We start from the raw sequence: 25,301 nt of genomic DNA on the forward strand, positions 1-25,301 counted from the left end.
TATTCACATAGTGGATGGAAAAAGTGCATAAATTTGCATTTTTATTGCAGATTTCCTGAAAATTTGGTTTAAAATTTGTAATACTTGGATGGAAACCCAAGTAATTTGATGAGGTTCCTCAATTTTTCAAAGCTTAATTTTATTCTGTTATTAAAATTGAAACACAACACGCACCTCTTCCTGGGTTGCAGTGGTCTATTTGACAAATGTTTTAGGCTTTCAGGCGGTCATCTAGGCCCCCAGGAACAGCACCGGGCTTTGAAGCCAATTTGACATAGTGGCGAACTGCATAATTACAACTTTTAGGTTCGTCATTGGGCCCAAAAGACTTTTTCCGATAGACTAACATTGTGAAAGAGACATCTGAAAATCAGTGGATACATTTTGTTTGACCATCACAACCCCTGCGGAATGTCTCATTTTACGAGTGAGATGCAATCTAGTTTGTCCGATAACATTTCAAGAAGATCAGGGTAATTTTATACTCAGGAAGTCAAACGGTTTTTGGCTTCATGTGCCACTGAGCAACTTTCAAAGAATTGAATGGGGTCCTGCCTTGAATGCTGTATCCAGGTCTCTTTATACATCCATTCTTTAATCAGGGCAGTATCCGAGGCTGGTAACAGTTTTCTTATATACAGTCCATTGGTCGGTCATGTGACTGATAAATCACCTTAGATACCAAGTATATAAAACATTCATTAATTTTCCATGACTGCTTATCCTGTTGGGGGTTGCGGGGGGCTGGAGCCTATCCCAGGTGACACTGGGTAAGAGGCAGGGTACACAGTGGACAGGTCACCAGACTATCACAGGACTGACACATAGAGACAGACAACCATTCACACTCACATTCATACCTACGGACAATTCAGAGTCACCAATTAATCTGCATGTCTTTGGACTGTGGGAGGAAGCCGGAGTGCCCGGAGAGGACCCATGCTGACACGGGGAGAACATGCAAACTCTGCACAGAAGGGCTCCCCCAACTCGGATTTGAACCAGGAACTCTCTTGCTGTGAGGCGACAGTGATAACCACTGTACCGCCTAGTATATAAAACAACAGCAAGAAAATAGTTAAGTCACTGGAGTAGCCAAAACCAGGTCTCGTGCAGCCAGACGTATTGCCACAGCGTCATGTCAGTGCTAGAGAAAGGTCTGGAAGCACACATTATCTTTCTGCTACAGGGGCAAAATGCTCTGGCGTTTTTGTGTTCTTTTAACCAACCGCATTTGTCTTTGGAGGCGCTGAGCCCAGAAAGCAGCAACAGTGCTGCTGCAAAATAGTGTCAGGATGAACTGATGTTGGTGTTCACATTTGCAAGTGGGGAGGCGAGCGCTGTCAATAAAATGCCTCTGCAACTTTTACAGATAAAAAAGACCAACATAATTTGATAATCGGCACCTGAGAGGTGAAGCATGACTGTACCTCAGCTCTGGAGGAGCTCACACGGCTGGTTAAAACCATGGACAATTTGCCCGCTATATGTGGCTCTAGCAGAACATAATTACGACGTTATTACAGAAGCGCATGCCGCTGCTAGAGTTAAAAGATGTTGCAAATTACTTCTGACTGGCGGTGTCAGACAGCGGATCGCCTTTGAGCATGAGATTCCCGCTGACTGAGTTCCCTCTAAGCAGTAACTTCCTAAAAGAGTCTGATAAGTCCAGGGCTGTTCATAAAACATTCAGGACGCCACAGTTTATTCCACACTACTGAAGCTGCTCCTCTTTTTGGAACCACCACGGAGTCTGTAATTACTTCACTTTCAGCCATACTTGTTGTTGCCGTGGGGAACAGTTTGACGTCAACAAGCCGAAATATCGCGAGTATCACGATAAGCATTTTTCGTATGATATAAGAATCTGGTGAGTCAGACTAGCCAAGCGGTTTCTGAAATATTTTTTTGAGATGAAACTGAGATGAATCAGACAAGACAATGTTTTCTTGCCACTTACATCGTCTGGTCTGAGTGAGCACGTGTACACTGTAGCCTCATTGTCTTGTTTTGACTTTAAAGGGATGCAACCCTGCTGCTGGAGACCGTTAGGACAAGTTTTTAGACAGTCTTTCTGCTGCACCGAGCTGTCGTTAGATCATCATAGGAAGGGTTAATAGACCACAGCACTACTTAATATCATTGCTGGTTTAAATGGGAAGAGGAAATGCTAAACTATTTATTATGAATTGAGCTTAATGCAGGTTAATTACATGTTTCCATGAAACTAAAAAAATAACATAAATCACAGCATGATTAAAAAAGTGCTCCTGGGAATATTTATTGTTTTTCTTTTATTTGATGTTCCCATAGCTTTGTGTAATAATGAATTAACCCTGGCAACAGTTTTATTTCATTTTATCTTGGTGTTAGATTTTTAGGTCGCATTAATCTCATTGGTTAATTGCATTTTTTAATTGAAGGTCTTATTTCATATATGGTGCAATAGCGTGTTTCTTAAGGGAGCATAACCTCATGATCAATGACCTCTGGTTATGATTTCATTATCTTCCAACTTGATTTTGCAACAGTTTATTTTTGTCTCTTTGTAGATATAATTTCAATAATTTCCCAAGAACAGACAGTGATTACACAATTGTTGTGATCACAAAATCTTCTCACATGAAGCCTTGAAGAATCAGCTTGAACTGGTCTGACCCTTTCAAACTGATCATTTTTATTGTGATTATTATGTCCCTACTAACTTTGCACGCTGTGTGCAAGACCCCCAGGAGGGCACTGTCCCTGAACACGACACCATCTCATCAGACATCAACAATCAAATTACATTCATAGTTGTCTGAATTACACTCGTTGGGCCATCTTAAGTAGTGAATCAGTTGTAGAGAAGCGGTTGAACCTGATGACCTTGTCTCAATGGTGTTATATTTTGAGCTGCAGCTACTTGATTTGCTGTTTGGAGAAGCTGGCCGTTAGCAGACAGTTTTACCTGCTGTAATGTTTCTCTCCGTTTTATTCTTTCCTTTTAAAGTTGCGGTAAAACTTGTGAAAACCTTTTTATGTTCTTCTGTCTCAGTCACGTGTACTGTAGCTTCTTACCTTTCCCTTCTCCTCTCCTCAGGAGATCCAGCAGCAGCAGTCAGTGAAGGAGCCCTACGGACTCAATCTGGCTGAGTTACCCGAAGACAAAGACCTGCGCATTTATGAAAGGTAATAAGCAACCTCAACAAGCACGGTACCATATCCTGTTTAACTGAAATCCTGTGTGCAGAAATTATCTTCTTCCAGATGCTGTTTATAAGTGTGTAGGCTTATTGTGCGTGGGGCAGATTTAAAGCTCTGACAGCTCTGCACTAAAATGATCAACTTCTCCTCCATATTTACCACAGACTGGTATTTACGGAAGAAGGGAAAGAAATCTGTCACAGCCGTCGAACCTTGAAAAATGGGCACTTGGGAACGTGTGCGCACCGCTCTGGCATCACCCTGACGTTGCTCTGGCGTTTTAGCGCGCCTGCCTGGGCGTCTACATTGAAAACAATGAATTTGAGGGCGCAAAAAAGGCGGTATGTGCACAGCCCCTAAATTAGGTAAACTCAACTGTCTCCTTTTACAGTGCTGGCCCCGTTGTTGCGGTCTAGCCCCCAAAATTCATGTAAATGCATGTTAAAATGAAGGACAGTACACTTCGACAGAATCACACAGCAGAAGGGACCTGCTTTCTCTGGCGATGTACCCACTGATCATTTAACACAACCCTCCCCTCTTCAGCTCTGGTTTGGGATGGACGTCCCCATGTGACTGCTGGAGCCATCGGCCACAATTGGAGCCAAGTTCCACTAATAACAAACATCCTATCAGTCATCATGGCGATATTGTGTACACATAATATTTACCTCAATTTTTAATCAGTGTCACCTGTCGCCATTTTCCCATTCTCCTCCTAACAATGGCAGCACCCATTCTGACATTGTAACACATAAAATTCAATAACATTTAAATAAATGTAAGGTTTGTGTCATACAGACACAGCTGCTCCTCAAAGAAATTATTGAGGTGATCAGGTCTTTCCTTTGTCCAAAACTGCCATTTCAACTGTGGCTTGCTACTTAGCTAGCTTGCTAATTCCACCACGCTTTTATGCTAATGTTACAGTGGCCACAGAAAATGAGCCGAACCAAGTTGTCACTTCTCTGATTATAGCAATGTACTTTCCTACACTGTGACAACAGTGGTTGGTTAGACATTAAGTTGTTAGATATTACTGTCATCACTCACTCCAAAGATGCAACTTCATCAGTCACTCACTCACGGACAGACTTTAGCGTTTATAGGGCTGGCGGCACATGTTGCGATCCAGCTAAAAACGGAGAAAATTCTTGATGAATTGAAGTTATAGGAGTCCATGATTAACAACTCATTGTTAATCACCCCCCCCCCCTCCCCAAACACTTTATGAGTTCAACGTAACACAGGGTGAGTAACTGATAAACAGCGGGTCATTCAGGGGGGTAAAGTATTTTTTTAATTTGACAATATGTTCATTATTGAGGTTGTAGTTTGCAGAGGTGTTGAAGTGGACTGCATTATACTGAGAGATATTTCTGAAGTTTTGAGGAAGTAACACGCACACATCCTCTCAAACACAGGGTACGTGTGCTATATCTCATACCTACTATACCAACTTTAGCTGGCTTCTGGTTTGTCTGTTTGTCCTTCAGCTCTCAGTATATATACATATGTCTAACATGTTTTTTAATGCCACGTTGCAGCAAACGGTTGCGTTATTTTCTGACTGCCTCTGCTCATTTAACTGGTCCTGAGGAAAATGTATTTATTGTTACGGACGATGCATTCAGTTCCCAAGACAGATAGGGGAGGAACAAGCAGTCAGCATCAGTCACCCCCTCAGGGTGATATCGGTCTTTTTGTTAAAGGGACATTGTCAACTCTGCCCCGCTGTGTGCATCACACTTCTGACCTCATTGCTTTTTTTGTCCACCTCTCCCTTCCTTTAACCCCAAGTGTCACTTTCTGTCTGTCCTTTCTGTTTCATTTTGTCCTTTCTCCTTGTTTGCTCCCCACCTTGTTGATGAGGTACAGTGAATAGCCATCGTCAGGCTCTGATAATGAATACAGCTGTCTGTTCTTTGGATCCGAACTGCACGTTTGATACAGTGTGATGCGTTTGATGGAGCTTTAATAGCTTTTTTTCCACACACTCTGCTGTCCTAAACCCACTGATGATAACTGGTATGGTCTCATCTTGAAGCAATACAGGGCTGCAACTAAAGATTATTTTCTACATGTTGGAAAAGGTCGATCAGTTTTTCCCATGTGTCTTGTTTTGTCCACAACCCAAAGATATTCAGTTTACTGTCATAGAGGAGTAAGGAAGACAGAAAAAAAATCACATTTAAGAAACTGGAATACGAGAATTTTGACTTAGAAAAACATGAACCAAAAAAGAATAACAGTTTTGATATTCACTGTGACTTTGTTTGTCTCATTCTTGAAAACATGATACCTCAAGAACACCTTGAGGGAATTTTTCAAATTTGGCGCACATGGACACCTAAGGTAAGTGTCATCAATTCACCAAATGTCCAAATGTGTCCCTTTCTGTTCCTGAGTTATGACATTGAGTAATGGCCAGAAAACTGTTTTATGCAGAACATTATGATGTCACAATCAGTGTTGGGCAAGCTACTTGGAAAGTGTAGTGAGCTAAGCTACTAGTTACTCTCATATTAAATGAAGCTTCACTACATCAAAGCTATCACCCTCAGAAATGTAGCAAGCTAAGCTACAGCAAAATGAAAGTAACTAGTGCAACTACATCCAAGCTCAATTGTTTATTGAACAGTGAGCTGCGCTAACTCACAACACGACTCAAACCACAACAGCAAGAATGAAGACCTTCAAACAGTCACAACATGGTCAAAACGTGTATGTATCAATCAATTTCAATCAATTTTATTTATAAAGCCCAATATCACAAATTACATCATCACAACATCATTTGCCTCACAGGGCCTTACAGCATACGACATCCCTCTGTCCTTAGGACCCTCACAGCGGATAAGGAAAAACTCCCCCAAAAAAAACCTTTAACGGGGGAAAAAACGGTAGAAACCTCAGGAAGAGCAACTGAGGAGGGATCCCTCTTCCAGGATGGACAGACGTGCAATAGATGTCGTACAGAACAGATCAGCATAATAAATTAACAGTAATCCGTATGACACAATGAGACAGAGACAGAGACAGAGAGAGATGCAGGACAGACAGTAATGACAGTAGCTTACAACAACATTAATGAAAGTAATAATATTATAATTAATAATAATATATTAATATCTGGCAGTATACATGTGTGACAATAATCATATGTGCATAATAACAATAGAAGTATGACTAATGATAACAGCAGCAGCAGGAGGCATCAGGCAAGACCACGGCAGCAGCACAACCACACACGTCACACTATCCAGGCACAGCTGCAATGTATGTGTATGTACACTATAAAAACACAAAATCTTACCAAGAATGTTTATTTCTAGTCAAAACAAATCTCATTACAATTGAAATAAGACTCATCACCTAAAAAGTAACTTGTTTTTAGACAATTTTCACTTGTTTCAGGAAAATTTTCACTTGAAATAACTAGAAAAAAATCTGTCCGTGGAGCAAGGTTTTTTTTTTCTTATTACAAGCAAAAAAAAAAAAAACTTGCTCCATGGGCAAATTTTCATACTTATTTCAAGTGAAAATTTGCTTGAAACAAGTATTTTTTAAAGTGTAAAGAGATTTGTTTTGACTAGAAATGAGGCTAGTAAACACATTTTAGTAAACACATTTTATAGTGAGCAGCATACACATGTATGTCCCCTACAAATCCCAACCGTGTTTACAAAGTTTGAATGAACGAGACGGACGCAAAGGAAACACAGGCTGCACATTGATCCTTTTGCCTCTGTCTGCAGGGACGAATAAAAATCCCATTCATGTCAAACGGATTATGTGCATAATTAACCACAAAACAAGCAAATACTTAATCTTAATGACATATAACACTCAATATGCTTCAGCTGAATCCTCTATAAGCAAATGACCATGTTGAATTGAAATTAGTTTATCATGTTAAATGTCTGAAATTGTATGAAATTGCTCCAATGCGTTAAACCAATCTTTGTGCAGAATCACACAGCCTGATATGCCCAGGCAAACAGTGGGACTGCTGTACAGACCGTTGGTCTTTCTTACCCTAACCCTGGTTATTTTCTGAAAGCACAAAGCAAAGAAATGTCTATTTTTCTCCCCCAGTCTGCTGACAGCAGAGAGAGGTGGCCGCAGCGGGGATTTCAGCACCACGGACAGCGCACGTAAAAAGACTTGACAAGGGTCTCCTTTTAAATGTGTTTGCTGCTAGAGAAATTATACATCATAAATGAAGACAGTGACATATTTTCAATAAAAAACAATGAGTTGAACGTTCATTTCAAGCTTTTGTAGTAGCCTACAACGAATTTCAGAATTGTGCGAGTGCGGCCGGAGAGCGGGCGGCAGTGTTTGATTTATGTGAAGCATCTATGTTTTCACAGACATGGATGTAAACTGGAGGCATATAACTGTGAAGCTTTTACTTTGGTTTATGTAGATTTCAAGGTACAGATCTGTAAGTTTACTTAAGAACCATTAAGATAAGGACAGGTGATTTTGTGGTTAATTAGTAAAAATATAATAAAGAGACAGCAAGCTACATAAAGCACTCTGTCTGATGGAGGCCTTAGGGGCCGTGCAAATGCTGCGTCTTTAACCGCCTGGAAAACGTGAGGCCGGGCACTGAGTGCAACTCTTCTCTTTCTCTGCCAGCTTTCAGAAGCGTGGCTGCAGGTTGCGTCTGAGGTTGCTAAGCAACCTTGACAAGCGCTGTATCATAGCCTGTGTACCTGAAATCATGAACGCAGAAATGATCTTCTTCCAGGCGCTGTTTGTGTGTAGGCCTACTGTCCACGGGACAGACGTGAAGCTCTGGCAGCTCTGCACTAGAATGATCAACTTCTCCTCCACAGACTGATATTTATAGAAGAAAAGAAAGAAATCAGTGGCTATAATTCAAATCCACATCCTCATCCTCATCACATGACGTGCGGTGTGTCCTGCTTCATTGTAAAAGTTGGATCTTGTAGCTGTTTATCTCAGGGTGCAGCTGTTGGAAATAGGCGCCCGGGAACACATGCGCACCGCGACAGCGTTTAGTGTTACCCTTAAGTGTTACAGGCTTCTGTATTTATAACTTCACCATCTTCCGCCATGTCAGCCCAAGTCACGTTACCTTGCGAGGCAGCTGGACTCACGGTTTCACACAGTAATCACAAGATCATGTGAGAATCCATTTCAGTTTTTCTACACAAATCTTTCACGTTGCATACACCATCATATTGCCCAACCCTAGTCCCAACAGATCGGGGTGAACCTTAAACACCAGACCTGTTGCATTTTGAATATGGAGCATGACTGTCAGTGTTTCTCAGAAAGTGTTCTTGCTGTTAATAACTATGTTAAAATGTTCAGATGGACTGAAAGCTACTGACTGAGGCATATCTCTGCATGTGGAGAGATGTTACAAATCAGCAATGAAAGAATTACTTTTATTTCTTAGATACGTATCTCTGGCTTTGATGGCAGCCACAGTTTTGAGGGGTGATTGAAGCACAGGGAATTGACTTTAAAAAAAAAAAATCCAAATTGTCTTGAAGAATATTGTTCATATCCTCCTACTGTCGTGGCACATAATGAGAATGAAACTGCATTCATTATTCAGGCTGTAAGTTGGAATGGCTCCAAAGATGTTAGCTGCAGCCAAAGCGCTGCTAATCAGTGCATTAATATTAAAAAATCATAAGCAGGAGCCAGAGGGGAACACTCTCAACTGTTGCATATTATTGTGTCTTTGCAGGAGAAAAATAACCTTGGGGGAAATTTGAGATTTGATGACATTCAAGATCCCAACAGACATGTTGAGCTCATCTCTAAATATTTGTGTTGAAAAATACACAAAATGAATCTAAAATATGAAGGGTCCTTTAGAGATTAATTACACTGTTACCTGACTTTTTTTTAATTACGTTCAGTTAATTTTGCATTTTTCTTTTTTTTTTTTTTTTTTCTGCAGGTTCGCACGTCTGGGCGAGAGCCAGCACAGGGTGGAAAGAACAGAACACATAAACCTGGCAAACATCATCTGCTTGTGAGTAAAACACATGACAAATCAACCCAAACACACCCACACACAGACAGACCAAAAAAAAAAGCCATATGTACCCAAGCTCGGTAATCCCCATTCATGTGTTTGGGTTTGCAGTTCTAATCCAGCCCTTTTAGATACCACTCAGTAGCCTTGGGACAAGTGAACACAGTTGCTCACACTAAGTGGTCTCCAGGGAGGCTTCTGGCTGTGTGCTGTTTAATCTTAAGCTCTTTTAACCAAATACTCTTTCTTTACTTCTTGTCAACCCTGCTGTTTCCAAGATAGTCCACCCCTTTGCCTTCCTGCTAGCTGCAGCCGTGACCCAGCGGGTGTTTTGTCTTCAGCCAGATTCAAAACTCGACACACGTGGGATGGCAATGTGCAGCCGTACAGACACAGTAGCACTTTCCCTCTTTGTCTTGCTCTCTTTTTCTTTGTGGTTCTGACTCTCACTCACACATTCACAGACAGCATATCAGTGGCACAATGTCTCCACCGTTCCTCTGAATATCCATTCTCCTTTCACTCTTGCTACGTCACGCATAATGTACATGCTTGCTCTGTGAATGTTGTAGCATTGACAGGGCTCAAATCAAACAGTGTTCTGTCAGAGAAATGACGGGACACAAAATTGCCGTGCTATGCTCCCTCTTCTAATTTTTCTAATGCTCTTCTATTTTTAAACACTCACATGGATATGCTTATACACTGCGTGCAGATACATACAAGGTTTCTCTAAACCCAGTTACCTGTAGATGCAGCAAAACTGTACATGCACTCAATGATCTTTTCACACATTTCATACTGTATCACAAGATGGAAAAGCAACAAAACGAACACGGCAAGACACTGGACAGAAGCCGTCAAGTCACCATCGTTGTGACACCATTTAGCAGTATAACCTCTTGACCTTTGATGGTCTTGTGAGTCCTGCTGATGCCAGTTTGATGTACAAGGTGATCAATAATTCGGCTCCTCCGCCATTAAAAGAGTTCATATCATGTGGTCGGATAATAGGACAACCGATAGAGGTGACTGTGCGTGCGTGCGTGCGTGCATGCATGCGTGTGTGAGTTTGACAGTTCAACCTTCTTTATTAGAGCAACAAACTTTTATATAAGACAGTGCTGCAGCTTGAATGATTTTTAAATTCAATATGACATCATAGCTTGAATCAACCTGATCATGTACCCAACACGCATAAACGCAAACACGGGATGAGTATGTTGTGAAATCTTGTTCTTGTTGTTGTGGTGCCTTAAAGGGCAACTTCTGTTTTTCAACCTGGACCTTTTTTCCTATGTTTCTGTGTCCAACAATGGAGACAGCAATTTTTGAAATTGGTCCAATACAAAGCGAGACCCTGGCAGTGGCAAAACAGGCTGCAATGTAACATTAATATACAATTGCGCACTGTCAATGTATGTCTACTAGAAACTTGATTTTGCCACTGCCAGACTCAGATTGTTATTCAAAGGGTGCTTTCAGACTTAGAGTTGTCTGACTTTGGTTCAAATCAGGGACTGATTTTATTACAGAGTTGTATAATTGCCTAGAGTTGGTTCGTGTTCTCACGGCAGCATTTACAAGTGGACCAGATCAAATGCCTTGTGCGAGAAAGCTGCTCTTGATTGGTCAGAATTTCCATGCGGGAAAAATCCAGGAAGTAAACCAAACGTTGAAGAAGAGGACACTTGCAAGATAAATGTGACACTTTCTAATGTCACAGTGGAGGGACAACTACGCAGGTTGATTTTAGCGCTGCTCATCGTGGACTATATTGCTGTCATTGTTCATTTTAGTCAAACCATACAGTTTGAAAACGAGGCGCGGCTCCAACTAGAAAACAATGTTTTGATGCATTGGATGTGCTGAATGTGCATATTAAGGCAGTACAGGAGGAGGTGCACATTAATAATCCTCCAGGACTGTAACACGCTCATGTTTAACACAAACAATGTGTCTTGTGACTGCATTTGATTCAGATCAAGGTCAGAACATGTTCTCACCACAAATGAACTGCACCAGAGTTCGTTTGTAACCGTATCAAGACCACCTCTTCAAGAAGGTCTCGGTCCGGTTGTTTTGGTGCACACCTGAGTGTGATTGCTGTGTTCACACCTGCCCAAACGAACCACACTTAGGAGGCAAAAGAACTTGAGTTTGATTGAATCGAACCAAACAGGGCAGGCGTGTCTGACAACATTATGGAATAGATCCCTACAAAAACTGACCTTTTTGTTAGAATAAGATCCTTTATGTTTAACCAGAAACAGCCTTGACATTGCTGTTGCTAAACCCACCAGACTCCACTTAAATAAACAGTAATTTTATCATTGTACAACACACTTCATTCAGAGTCGAATGAAACAAAATAAAACTCCCAAAAGCCACCTTGGTTCATCTTTCCAGTGTTCCAACAATCACCAGCTCTGGTTTAATTGAAATAAACCCTTAATTCACCCAGTTAAATGTGACTATGCTGGATCTATACACGCTAAAATGGCTGTTTATTTAAACGGAGTCTGGTGGATTTAGTGATTTCAAGGCTGTTTCTGGTTAAACAGAAAGGATTTTACTCTTTGACAAAAAGGTATATTGTTCTGGAGATCCTTTCCATGATGTTTTCAGACACCTAGATAATTCATAGTAAGTGAGCTTGTCAGTGGCAAAAACAAGGATGAAGAATGCCAAAGTTATGTTATAAAATCTTGTTATTGACATTGTTGTATAGTAAGTGCTGCCTTGTCATTGTGTTTTTAATTACAGTTTTAATTTTCTAAAACAAAGCTGTTACTCTCCGTTTCCTATCCAAGGATGAAATATGTAAATTAGCATACAGCTAAGAAACTGTGCTTTATCCCTGTCAGGTAAACAGAAATAATAAAAATGAATAAATAAACAACAGGCACCGTAATTGATTTTAGTAATCCAAGTATTAAAGTAAAAGACAACCAGAGATTTTCAACAGTCGGACAAATACATTTTAAAAGGCATATTTCGACTTTTTGGGAAATATGTTTATTAATTTTACTGCTGAGAGTGAGAGTGATGCTCCAGCTGCTAAAAAGTAGTTTGGCTGTGTTCTATTAACACACTCTCATAGCAGACAAAAAGTAGCGAGTTTTATATACCTATAAAGCCCTGAGTCCAAAAATAAAAGAAAGGAAGTAAGATATTTGAAAGTACTGATATTTTTATCGAGTGCCTTTCTACACAGAAATAGTTTACCACTCACTCAGCACAGTGGTATTAAAAATCTATCCCCAATCTCAAGAAAAATAACACTTTCAGCTCAAAATGAGAGCTGCTGGAGTGAAGGCTTTTGAAGGAGAAAGAGCCAAGAGACAGCAGCGGAGGCATGAGAGGAAACCGAAGGGGTTGTTTTATTGTTTTGCTCTAAAAATACATCCAGGTAGCCAGATGGGCTTTGATGTTTAGCTGTATCCATCATAGCTGAATGAAACATAAACAGATATCTGTGAAATGGTACCTGTACAGACCAGACAAATGGTAGAGGACAAAATATATCAGCGTGCTGAAGCTTTAGTTCGTCTTGTGCTGCACTTTAAAGCGAGAGTTGGCAGGTGAAGATTTCTGTTTGTAGAAGATCTCGCAGCTTTGTAAGAGGACCATGAGTTAAAAGGTTTGTCATAGCTAACCATTTTCTAGAAGGCCAGATGGAAGCAAAGGGGTCATTGTTCAGAGGAGGAAAGGTTGAAGGTCATGTGAAACAGACACTGCTGGATTAGGCGGAGGTCTTTGGATGTGCAAATCCCAGCTCATTGTACCCTGACAAAGAGCCAAGTCCTAGGTTCTTTTGTGGATGATCTAATCTCTCCAGGAAAACACACAGAGGGTCAAAATTTAAAGTGCTTTGGCACAAACGCATATAAAACTTTATTAGGAAGGAGGAAACGAAATATACCCAGATAAGGTCGGAGGTCTATAACTGTACATATGTGCAGTTATAGACCTCCGACCTTATCTAAGCACTTATAATGGCATAAGTGGGTATATTTCGTTTCCTTTCAATATTAAGATTATTTAGAGAAGTGTTTGAAGCATTTTTGGGGTTGTTTAATTGATTATTTTGTTTTTTGAAGTGACTGCACTGAACAAACCCAGTTGGCTCATCTTGAAGGGTTGTAACAAGTTTAAACTTTGTCCAATACTGTGCTTTTCCCTTGGTGTTGCTCACCGTCTTAAGTTCACCATCTTCAATCTTTTTCTTTATGTTGTCCATGTTTGTGGCGGGACCTGTGGGCTGGACGCACGAATGGGATCAGTAAAATATGATGAGTGACGTGCAGCGGAGAGGGAGAGGCACAGCAGCTGCTGCGTTCAAATGTTGCTGTTTAAATTGGTTAAACACAAACACACATCTCTCTAATTGGCAGGTTTAAAAAAAAAAAAGCCCGAGCCCAGCCTGTGTCCGAGGTAATGATGTGGTAATTGGCCCGAAGCCTGGCCCTCAGGCTGTCGGGCTGTCAGGCCCCTCGGGCCTCGGGCTCCAGCGCAGGGCTCTAAACCAAACGCTATCCTCCAGCCCGCTTATTAGGTTACATTACATCATCCAGATTCCTTCTAACAGCTGTTTTTTTTTGTTGTTGTTTTTTTGTTTCTGTATTTGTGCAATCATTCTGTATTTTGATAATGGAGCGATTTGATGAAATAATGTCTAAATAGAAGATATTTTAAACTGTGAATACATCCATCCATTTTCATCCACTTATCCGGGCTGGGTCGCGGGGGCAGCAGGCCAAGCAAAGCACCCCAGACGTCCCTCCCCCCAGCAATGGTTTCCAGCTCCTCCTGGGGGACCCCAAGGCGTTCCCAGGCCAAACGAGATATGTAATCTCTCCAGCGTGTTCTGGGTCTGCCCTGAGGCCTCCTACCAGTTGGACGTGCCTGGAACACCTCCAGCGGGAGGCACCCAGGAGGCATCCTGTTTAGATGCCTGAACCACCTCAATTGGCCCCTTTCGACACAAAGGAGCAGCGGCTCTATTCAGAGCTCCCTCCGGATGTCCGAGCTCCTCACTCTATCTCTAAGGCTGAGCCCAGCCACCCCATGGAGGACACTCATTTCCGCCGCTTGTATCCACGATCTCATTTTTTCAGTCACTACCCAGAGCTCATGACCATAGGTGAGGGCTGGGACGTAGATGAACCAGTAAATCAACCCGCCTATCCATCTCATGCTCCGTTCTAACCTCACTTGTGAACAAGACCCTGAGATACTTTTTTACTTTTTTAGATATTTTTTGGGGCTTTTTAGCCTTTAATAGATAGGACAGACAAGCGTGAAGGGGGGAGAGAGAGAGAGAGAGAGAGGGAGTGACATGCAGCAAAGGGCCACAGGCTGGAGTCGAACCCAGGCCGCTGCGGCAACAGCCTTGTACATGGGGCACCTGCTCTACCACTAAGCCACCCAGGCCCCAAGACCCTGAGATACTTGAACTCCCTCGCTTGAGGCAGTAACTCTCCCCCAACCCGGACAGGGCAATCCACCAGTTTCCGGCAGAGAACCATGGCCTCAGACTTGAGGGTGCTGACTCTCATCCCAACTGCTTGACACTCGGCTGCAAAACGCCCCAGTGCATGCTGGAGGTCACGGTGTGATGGAGCCAACAGAACCACATCATCTGCGAAAAGCAGAGATGCAATTCTGAGGTCTTCTTGTCACTTAGAATACAAGGAGAGAAAAAAGGAGGTGGTGAGTGTGTCTATTGAACCAAACAAGGGCAGGACATCATGGACAAAGATGCACTGAAAGTATTTTTAATTTGCTTCTTTCGTCCAACCATTGGTCTTAAATCCAAAGACTCTTCATCTACTATTAGAAAAGTGCCAAGTGCCCTGCATCCAGTGCATATTGAGATATTTAAGTCTGGACCAAAGTGGTCAAACAACTGAGTGCCATTGCCGTCCATAGTTTTCGAATACTTGACGAAGTCCTGCTGCGCTTACAGTTTGAAAGACGGCAGATTGTAGAAACATAATTGTTCAAGTCTCTCAGGGTCAGTGCTGCTGTCCTGGAGTAGTAAAGGCAGTGAAGCAGCCCAGGTCTGACAGATACGATTACCTGCTCACTTGACGTCTTCTTGCAATGATGATAAGATGAAAATTGGTGACTTAAGAGAAGAATGAAGGAGAGATGAATTTTCGAGCCTCTGACTCCATCTTTTAGTGCCGTCCAGGGTTTTTTTGAGTGAACGCATGACTCTTATGGCTGTCTTTGAACACGGGATTTGTATGAACATGTCTGCTCAAAGAAATGCTATTTATAATTTAGCACAGGTGAAATTTATTACATTTCACACAAAGGTGGCAGACATACAGATACTGGATTTTGTGTAAAAGAACAGCCTCAATAAGGTCTTTTCATCTGCCTATATCATCACTCTGGCCTTTCATTAGTCCATCTGTCTATTCCTGTCCCCCTCGTGTCAGGTCCACAGGGTCCGGCAGGTCTGTTGTTGTGCAACACTGCTTTTCTAAGAGCTGTTACAGAACCCAAAAACCCGTGAATCTGTCACCTAGGTAGGTAAAAGCGGAAAGGATATGAATGCTGTGGCAGATTCCTGTTGAGAAGCGTCAGTGAGGTGTGGTGATTTGTCTCTGCCTCAGATCATAATGAGCTTTTAACTCACAGATCCAGTTGAATGGACAATTACCGCTGACTGAGAAGAGATCAGTTACTCTCTATAAATGATCATGTCCGATAAAGGTGTCGTCCCAGTTTGAAAAATTTAGAGACTTTTGTTAACTTATACAATTTATCCGTCATGCTCATCTGATAAGTGACTGTCAGTATTCTCCAGTCAGATCAACACGTTACATCCATTTCTACAATGTGACACTATAGCTGGGGGATCTCTGGCTTTACTCTACATTTCTCATCACTTGACATGTCGGCAGACTGCAGTCATTATCTGTAAGAGCTGCTGAGACGTCAGCTATGTGTGAAGAGTCACTATGTGTGAAGAGTCACCAACCAAATCAACAGACAGAGCACAAATCAGGACTTGTGTGTTTGACACCATAGACGTATATACGTAGACACCTCATTGACTGTGTCAGCTCGTTGCAGCAGTGCGTCAATGCCGCCGTCGTATTGGAGAGAGCAAGACTTGCCTGTCGACAAACAAGGAGCTGTAGCTTTTCTGGATAAAATAACACTACAGTGTTTATATTTCTCAACTGATTGCAATGAGATGTTTTTGTATCCATGGGTTTATGATTTACGTGTATTAGAAAAAAAGGTTTTGTCTCCAGTTAATTATAACATTTAGGCTATAATCACTGTTGGACGCTCAAAAGAGGAGTGTGTGTTAGGTTTAGCCTACATGAACTGAATACTTATGTGATGTGAAATGACTGTCATAAAGAACTGTTATAACTTCCTGGAAGTAACACTACACAACTTTCCAACTAGCTAATGTTGTCTTTTTATCAACTCCTTCATCATAACAGACTACAGTAACTTCTGCTCATTCTAGAAAAAAAGTGTTCTTTATTTGGGTTTTTAAATGGCCAATGGATCATAGATGTTTGTCTCTGCCTGCCAGCATTCAGCCATAGCTAACGTAGCTAGCACACTAATGTTAGCGAGCCTTTTATTTTCCTGTGCCTGGCTGCAGACGGGAACCGATCTAAATAATATAATATTGAATCAGTTTAATTCAGGTATATAATATAACATCATCATGCACATTTAGCACAATTGGTTACAAAAGAATCTGCCACCCCTTAATTTGATGCTTTGGGCCGTAAAAGAAAAAAACAATACATATATAATTGTAACCTGATAGACGCAGTAAATTTTACTTCAAACTGACTCCAAGAACGCACGTAAAACACAACAAGATCATTTAACAAAAGTATAAAATGAATAACTACAAAATATAACTCTCAAGAATCATAGAAAAAAAAACATTTATTTTTTTTTTTTGCTAGTCACTATTATTATCTTAAGCCTCTTTACATAACATAAATTAGCCGAGTGGCTAGCAGACTTTCCTTCACTAATAGTTTAATAAATAACTTGTATTACTTAGACATTTTCTTACTCACCTTTGCTTAAAGTCTCGACAGATCAGCAGAGTTTAATTTCAGCCTACATGCGTGTTTTTTCTGCCAGGCATTGTTGAAACAAAGGAGCTAATGTTGCTGTTGCAAGAGCAACAACTTTAAGGGGCGATATGCCCGGCCAGGTTCATCATGTTTCCTGAATATTTTATATAGTATTGTTGTCTGTTGAACCATCTTTTCTCCAAAATCCCAAATATTTCCATTCTCCTGATTTATTCCTTCCTTATCGTCTTTCCCTGGCTGTTTGCCATTATCTCTCTGGTGTTAGCAGGTGGTGACGCAGATGTGCCATGGGAATTTTAAAATGAAGGCATATCTTAGAGATGATGACAGTTTTTACTTTCCATCAATGACATTGGATTTTTGATCATTAAATCAGGACATCGATCCAGATCAATGGATCATTACATAGTAGTGTGCACTGCAGGCGAGCGTCTCAAGGTGGGTTTCCATCCAACTGTTTTTATGTGCTTCTTTCATAGCTTCTTTGCACATGACGTCATATGTCAGTGTGCTGTCCAGACGGAGGGCAGGGAACTGGAGTCAGAGACTACCAACACTGCACCAACGTCTAAAGTTTGCTCCGTTTACAGCTGTTCCAATCAGTCAAATTGGGGAAAAAAACAAATGCAGAGTTGAAGTATAAAAGACAGTTACACTCAAGCAAATTTACCCATCCGACCAAAAAACAAGACAGCCGTCGTTTCAGTCATGGACCTGGAATAGTTATAGTCTGCTTGAGTCTTGTACGCTTTCATCAGCTCACCATGTAACGTTAGTAACGTCAGGAGGTCTGGAGGATGAGGTAGTTTGTTACAACAATAGTGTCCAAGTTTGGATGGAAACCTGGCTTTACCTTGTCCAAAAATACAATCAAACGTGATTTTAAAAAAGCCTCAGCCTCTTCGTTGCCTCGTGACAGTGCATCTTTGATTTGGAGGCGGGCACTCGGACCTTGGTAGACCTGCTTGCAGCTCTTGTATTTGCTTCATTTTACATGATACCCTTAGCTGAGGACTCCATGATGACACTTACTGAGTAAATAAATCATCTCAAGGCTTCTTCGAGCTACCAGGGCCTCTGCTGAGGCTTTGATAGAGCCAGTTATCAGGGATGTGTGTCATGTGTGAAGCAGGCATGTGTCTGAGCAGCTGTTGAACTAGCCGACTGAGTGGATAACCTGAAGAGCACACAGTTGATAATCCACCCTGAAGATGATGACACATGCTTTAGAGTGTAGTTGCTGTGGAAATGTGAGTAATCCAGCCGTAAAAGCGCCCATCTCTTCAGTCCTCATGTTGTTTCCATTAACAGTCCTCTTAATGATTCACTCTCTCCGGCAGATTTTCACAAGATGTTGGTCAGACTAAAAAAATGTTCTAGGCCTTGCTGCACTTTTTTCATCATCTAGTGACAACTATAGATAGAAACCATTTTCCTCTGATGTTACAATTAAACTTTATGGCTTGTTTTTCTACCTCCACGTGATTTGTGTGAAAGTGGTTCTTCACTGCATCCATTATTTGAACATGCTTCTGCCTTTCTCTCCTCTTCTTCGTCCTTCCCTCTCAGAGAGCCGGTGTCCTGCTTCCCCGAGGACAGCATCTATGGCGTTTCTCCCCCGCAGGTGGACAGAGACAGCCGCGATGAGTTTGAGAGCCATGTGACGACGGGTCAGGGCCAGGTGAGGGTGCTGTGCAGAGAGGACATGCTGATGTACAGGGAGTACGTCAAGAACAGATACATGTGAGACGCACACAACAAGGACCTGATTTCTTGAACCAGTATGCAAATCCAGATGATCAGATTCAATCGATGACTCTCATGTTTGGAGCAAGAGGTGTTTCCTTGCATGTGTAAATCCGTTTTGCTTTTCTGCTCAGAGTAGACCACAGTCCAGTAGCCCATAATGAAGATAACAGTGCAAATACAGCCCATGTGTCCTGTAGAAGAACTGTGCGGGTTCATTTTTCTTTTTAATGAAAGTCATTTCTGTGTTTTAATAGCTTCAAATGTTATCCAGTTGTGTCAGGTGTGCCTCAACAGGATGCCTATATGGTGCTTTTTATTAGTTCTTTGTATTGTTTTCCATCAATTAAGTTTTAGTAGCATTTCTTTTAAGAAGGTTTATTTAACTGTATGTATGTTTGGAACATATGAATGGTTTTGACTCCTAAAAGGACCCTATTGTCCCATGTTTCTGTGACAACGTGACTAAAGGAGACAACACTTTTTATTAAATGCCACAGAGGTGAAACAGGCTGCAATATAATCCATACAGGCTATTGATCCTTTGCTAAGCCCCGCCCCTTTGTGATGGTCTGTCAAGCTGTTTGTGCTAATTAGGCAGACGTTGAACTGACCAGGAGGATAGCACCTTGGGGACTGTCCTTCAATGCTGGGTCTTGAACCATGTAACGTTACAGCAGTAACAGAAAGTTTGCAGATTGTTCTTATTTTGCCCTTGAATTTATGGTTTAAAAGGTAAACTGAAGTGTGTTTGTTAAATACATTAATTTGAAATTGCACTTCTTTCCCATTGTTAACCAGTTAACATGACTGTTCACTTGTTTTTGCCAGTATTTGCAAGTTACTTAAAATGCCTGTCCCGACTTAATATTTAGCCATGAAATTGAAAATCTTTTAGATAACGCTAAGCTACGTTTTCTGTACTCCAACACAACAAACTCCTCCCGGCACTCCTCTCTCCAACTCTCACTACTCTTCTGTTTTTCTTGCAGCAAGTCGACTTGTGAGATTTCAGAACGAGACTTCTCCTTGGGCGAGACTTAATAGTCACAATAACAAACAGACCAGGGAAAGATAAAGATAAACGTTCCCATTCTCTTTTCCATATTGTTGTCAGACACCTCTTATAACAATCTGATCCTGTCAGTGGCAAAAACAAGCTCTTTTAGTAGACGTAAATTGACAGTTTACAATTGCCTGTATGGATCACATTGTAGTCTGTTGCGCCCAGTGGTCTCCCTCAACACTGGACCAGTTTCAAAAGTTGTCTTCAGTAGTCACTTAGAGGCTGTGTCCTGGGGCCACTGTATTTTAAAAATCATTGCAAGTTTGAGCGCCGTGTGTTTACGCTACGCTACGACAAGGTGCTAAGTGTCTATTCTGCTCTGAGCTCTGAACGTTTGTGTTTTCTTCTGAGCACCGAGAGTCCAAAATGTTCAACTTTGGGTAAAACCTTGTGCTCGTCACAGCCACTTTTTACCCAAACCTTTAATCACAGTGGAGAAGGGGTGGAGCAAATACCATAAAGATAAATCATCATATCTTATATGTACAAGTGCTGAACAACGACAACAGCGATGGAGGACAAATATGTTACACACTGTAAATATATTAATAGATGTTTACTCTCATGAACCCCATGCAGACCGGCGGGTCCATCCTCTCTCCCTACGTGCTGCCAAAGCGAGTCCTCTACCTTGTGCTGACATGTTTACTTCTGTGGATATTCTGTATCACAGCAACCAGACGCAACCATAGTGTCTCACTTTAAAGGTGTGACCTTTTTTTTAAGTGCTTCAAAGCACTCCTAGGTGGGCAGTTGCTCGTTAGCATCTGGCTTTTTCAGCTGGGATAAAACACTTTGGTGGACATGCGGCCTTAGACACAATATCAGGGGAAAATAGGGTCAAGGTCATAAAATTCTGAAGTTTTGTTGATGTATTTTGAATCTTAAATGTTGGATCCATTAATATGATGGCAGGCCCAAAGATTATAATGAGTTTTTCTTTAAATTCCACCTCAGATTTGCTTTGAGTTTATATTTTTGTTTGTTAGTCGTTTTTGAAATTGCTCTCAAAAACCATCTGGAACAACAGTCCTACACAGTGTAAGTCATTCATGTACTGTAAACGTATATCCAGGTCTGCAGACCAAACACGACACAGATACTTTGATATTCTTAGTTTACAAACCTGCACACTTTTGTTTTGTACAAATGCATTTCTGAGATGTCAGCTGATTTCTGTGTATGCTAAATTAAACATGTATTTATTAACATGATGTGACAGATTTTTCCACGCTACACCACAATTTTCCCCCACTTTGCTCTTCTACGTTTACGCCTGTGCTCTACTGTTCTTCATAAAAATGCATAATTATTCCTTTCATGCAGCTCCAGTAATTGTTCCTCATCCCTCCCACTCTCCTCTGCTGTCTTTTTCGCGCTCCCTTTTCACCCGTTATTCACCCTTTCAATTTTATTCTGTCCATCACACTTTCTTCCCCGCTCTCACACAGTCTTTCAGCACTCGGCTTTCAACTACAGGTGTCAGAAAATGTGAAACGTGATGGATGCTGCCTTTCCTGCGACGCACATACACATTCAGTGGGCATACTGGCTGACCACTGCTCTCTGCATCGAGTGCCTCGTGAGGGTGAGGACGGGGAGCGCAGAGGAGTGGTGCTTCAGCATGTGATGTGTTAGAGAATGACAAGGCAATTAAAGAAAACTAACTTTAACTGCATTTAAATTAACTCAGGAGAGTGCGAAGTGTGCTTTACATTCTCGCACATTCTAAATCGGTGTGCTTCAGCTGACTCACGAGACTTTAACTTTTCTTCTTGGTTGTTAGCTCAGTATGACTGCTGGAGAGGAATATGGATCAAGGCAGGTTGCTTTTGATGATGTCAAGTTTGTGTTGCTTAAAAGCATGAAGTAGTAGAAATAGTGGTTTGTAAGTCAGTGCTCCAGCTCATGGATGATAGCAGTGTGTCTCTACAGTAAGTTGAGAAGATTCTTTCTCTGAATCCTTTTTTCCTTACTGATTAACTCAGCAGCGATATATACGTCTCATGCAAGGATAGTTTTCTTGGAAGGGTTTTTTCTCAGAAGTGATTTTCTTTGCAGTTGCGAGATCTTAAACCCCCAGGGGTCCTCTGTCTGCAAAACAGTTCAAGGGGATTCCCAGAAAAAAGATGTGTAGATAAAATGATGCTGGAGTCACATATCGCAAACATATTTTCCCTCGACTCTGTTTTACATACGAAAATAGATACGTCCATGCCAACCGAATCACCGTGCAGAAGGAAGCGTGCATCTACTACTACAGTAGCTCTAGTAGCACTACCGAGGAGGACGCCATTAATGTTTACATCTCACGCTGTCTCTTGCCAGTGAGTAGATGCACACTTCCTTCTGCACAGTGATACGGTTGGCGGATGTTGTTAAGTAGAAAGAAAAAGGTTCCTACATGAAACTGCTCACAACAAGGTCTGTGGATTATCTTGAGTAACTGGGTCATGATTTCTGGAAAGACACATTGCTGTTGAGTTTTCTAAATGATTTTTGGGCACTTTGAGCACCACAAGCCGAGTGCCATCTAGTTTCATTATATTTGAGAGAAGGCAGACATCTCTACGGCTGATATCTCCAACACTTGGCAACTTACACCAAAACAATCTAGACTGATAAACAGTACTACAGGTAAGAGAAATATATATATACATTTGATTTTGGGGTGAACTGTCTGTTTAAGGCTTAAGCAACAAATTTAACAAAGCTGTCTTAGAAGTCTTTAAAGGAGCTATATGTACAAAATCTAAAGCAAATAGTCGTAAAATCATCCTAATATGTCACAGAGACTAAGGAATAATGTTCATATAACATACTGATCTCACTGACAACAATAGTACAGCCGGAATATTCGCATTTAAAAAAAAAAAATTACGGTCCGCAAATTATGGTTATGTTTTGAATTTGTGTTTTGGCCTGTTGCGCCACCCACCGCAGGACTTGCGGCAGTATTTTGAATTTGAGTGCAGTAACCGTCATGGCCACATTCTTATATAGAGCGCCTTTAAGAGGACATAAAAAAGCTTGTTTTCCACTTCATCTTTCTTAATTTAACTTAATTAATCTTTTAACTTTTTCTTAATGTTTCTTACTCTTTCCGTACTAACCCCAATTAGGTCCCAAACCTGCAAAGATAATTTAGTTCTATAAAAATAAATATTTTATCCAACATGTCTACCTGTACTACAACTAACCACAGAGCACTTCCTGGTTCAGAGTTCATCTCTCAGCTTCCTTCTTGTTAGCTGGAAACCACAGCTTGCTACAAACCTAATTGTTTTAAATCTTGGCCACAGTTAATACAAGCATCTGGTATTATAACATTATATTTATGACTGAAAATTAGGAAAGTTATCAGGTCTTTTTTTTTTTTTTTTTCCCAGGAGCCATAATATGTGCATAAAGTAGGTCAGTGCACCTGAGAGAATGCAACCAGCTCTTTCATAAGAAGACATTTGTTGATAAATGGAGATGTTACATCTTTACAGTCAATGTGTCCCTGCGATTGATCTGCTCAGACGTCCCAGATAAATTGCATCTCCATTTTCCACCTCCCTACCACCAGAAGTTTTACTATTTTCCCTCCCACCCATGCAGCAACGTCCGTGGCTAAAAAATGAAGCCAACACAGTAGTGCCAAAAAACTGCAGTTCTTCTAATGGCCACTTGAGGCTGGCTCCAGAAGTGATTCAATCCCTATAGGTGCCCATGTTAAAATGTCCAACTTAACGTCAGAAATAAACACGTTTATAGCCTGGTATAAAAAACAGCTTTGGTCTCTTTCGCTTACTCCCCCGTTCAAGACAACTGTATGGGGGGGGTACATTTTTTTTATAACTACACCCTCTAATCTAAATTTGGTCACTTGTGGCTCCAAAAATCCAAGATCACTATGGCCAAAATGGCAAACTTGAAGCTTCAAAGTGCAAGTCCACAAACCAACAGGTGACATCACATTGGCTACGTCAGTTATTTTTATACAATCTATGCCAGGGACACTTAATTTGCTTTTCCCAGGGGCCACTTTGCAAAATCACAGATGGCCAGTTGCAAAAGTCCCACACAGGTCAGGTGTGCACAGGGGTGTTTTGGGGATCTGAGGACATTCTGGGCTTAGCCTGGACCTCTGTGGGGGTCTGGGGGACCCTCCCCTGATACTTTTCAATAAACAAGCTCTATTTTGATGCTTTTATGACTGTCAGTCAATCAATCAATCAATCAATTTTATTTATAAAGCCCAATATCACAAATCACAATTTGCCTCACAGGGCTTTACAGCATACAACATCCCTCTGTCCTTTGGACCCTCACAGCAGATAAGGAAAAACTCCCCCAAAAAAAACCCTTTAACGGGGAAAAAAACGGTAGAAACCTCAGGAAGAGCAACTGAGGAGGGATCCCTCTTCCAGGACGGACAGACGTGCAATAGATGTCGTACAGAACAGATCAGCATAATAAATTAACAGTAAAACAGTAATCCGTATGACACAATGGGACAGAAAGAGAGAGAGAGAGAGAGAGACAGAGACAGAGAGAGAGAGATGCAGGACAGACGGTAATGACAGTAGGTTACAACAACATTAATGAAAGTAATAATATTATCTTTATAGTTCTGGCTACTGTAGTACAATATGTTGAAAGTATATATTAGTATCTGGCAGTATACATGTGTGACAATAATCATATGTGTATAATAACAGTAGAAGTATGACTAATGACTAATGATGGCAGCAGCAGGAGGCATCTGGCGGGACCACGGCAGCAGCACAACCACACACGTCACGCTATCCAGGCACCGCTGCAATATGAGTTAATGCTCCGGAGAAGAAGCCGAGTTAGTGACATCCAGAATGGCCGAGTTAGCAAGATGCAGTAATAGGATACGAGAGAGAGAGAGAGAGAGAGAGAGAGAAGGAGAGAGAGAGAGGGAGAGAGAGAGAGAGAGAGAGAGAGGGAGAGAGAGAGAGAGAGAGAGAGAGAGAGAGGAAGGAGAGAAGGTGCCTGGTGTATTATTGGGGGGTCCTCCGGCAGACTAGGCCTAAGTCAGCCTAACTAGGGGCTGGTACAGGGCAAGCCTGAGCCGGCCCTAACTATAAGCTTTATCAAAGAGGAAAGTCTTGAGTCTAGTCTTAAATGTGGAGACGGTGTCTGCCTCCCGGACCGTAACAGGAAG

The 25,301-nt window shown here is 41.5% G+C and overlaps 1 protein-coding gene across 1 annotated transcript in view; it reads left to right on the forward strand.

Annotated features, from left to right (window-relative positions):
• Positions 1 to 21,327, forward strand: part of fig4a (FIG4 phosphoinositide 5-phosphatase a) — a 106,878-nt gene extending 85,551 nt beyond the window's left edge. Inside the window, exons 22-24 of the mRNA XM_033649039.2 lie at positions 3,083 to 3,171; positions 9,137 to 9,211; positions 18,880 to 21,327. Coding sequence (XP_033504930.1) covers positions 3,083 to 3,171; positions 9,137 to 9,211; positions 18,880 to 19,057 — 342 coding nt within the window. The 3' untranslated portion in view covers positions 19,058 to 21,327. The remainder of the gene's footprint in view (positions 1 to 3,082; positions 3,172 to 9,136; positions 9,212 to 18,879) is intronic.
• Positions 21,328 to 25,301: the final 3,974 nt, after the last annotated feature.

The sequence above is a fragment of the Epinephelus lanceolatus genome, chromosome 13 (genome assembly GCF_041903045.1).
Source record: "Epinephelus lanceolatus isolate andai-2023 chromosome 13, ASM4190304v1, whole genome shotgun sequence".
Lineage (NCBI taxonomy): Eukaryota > Metazoa > Chordata > Actinopteri > Perciformes > Serranidae > Epinephelus > Epinephelus lanceolatus.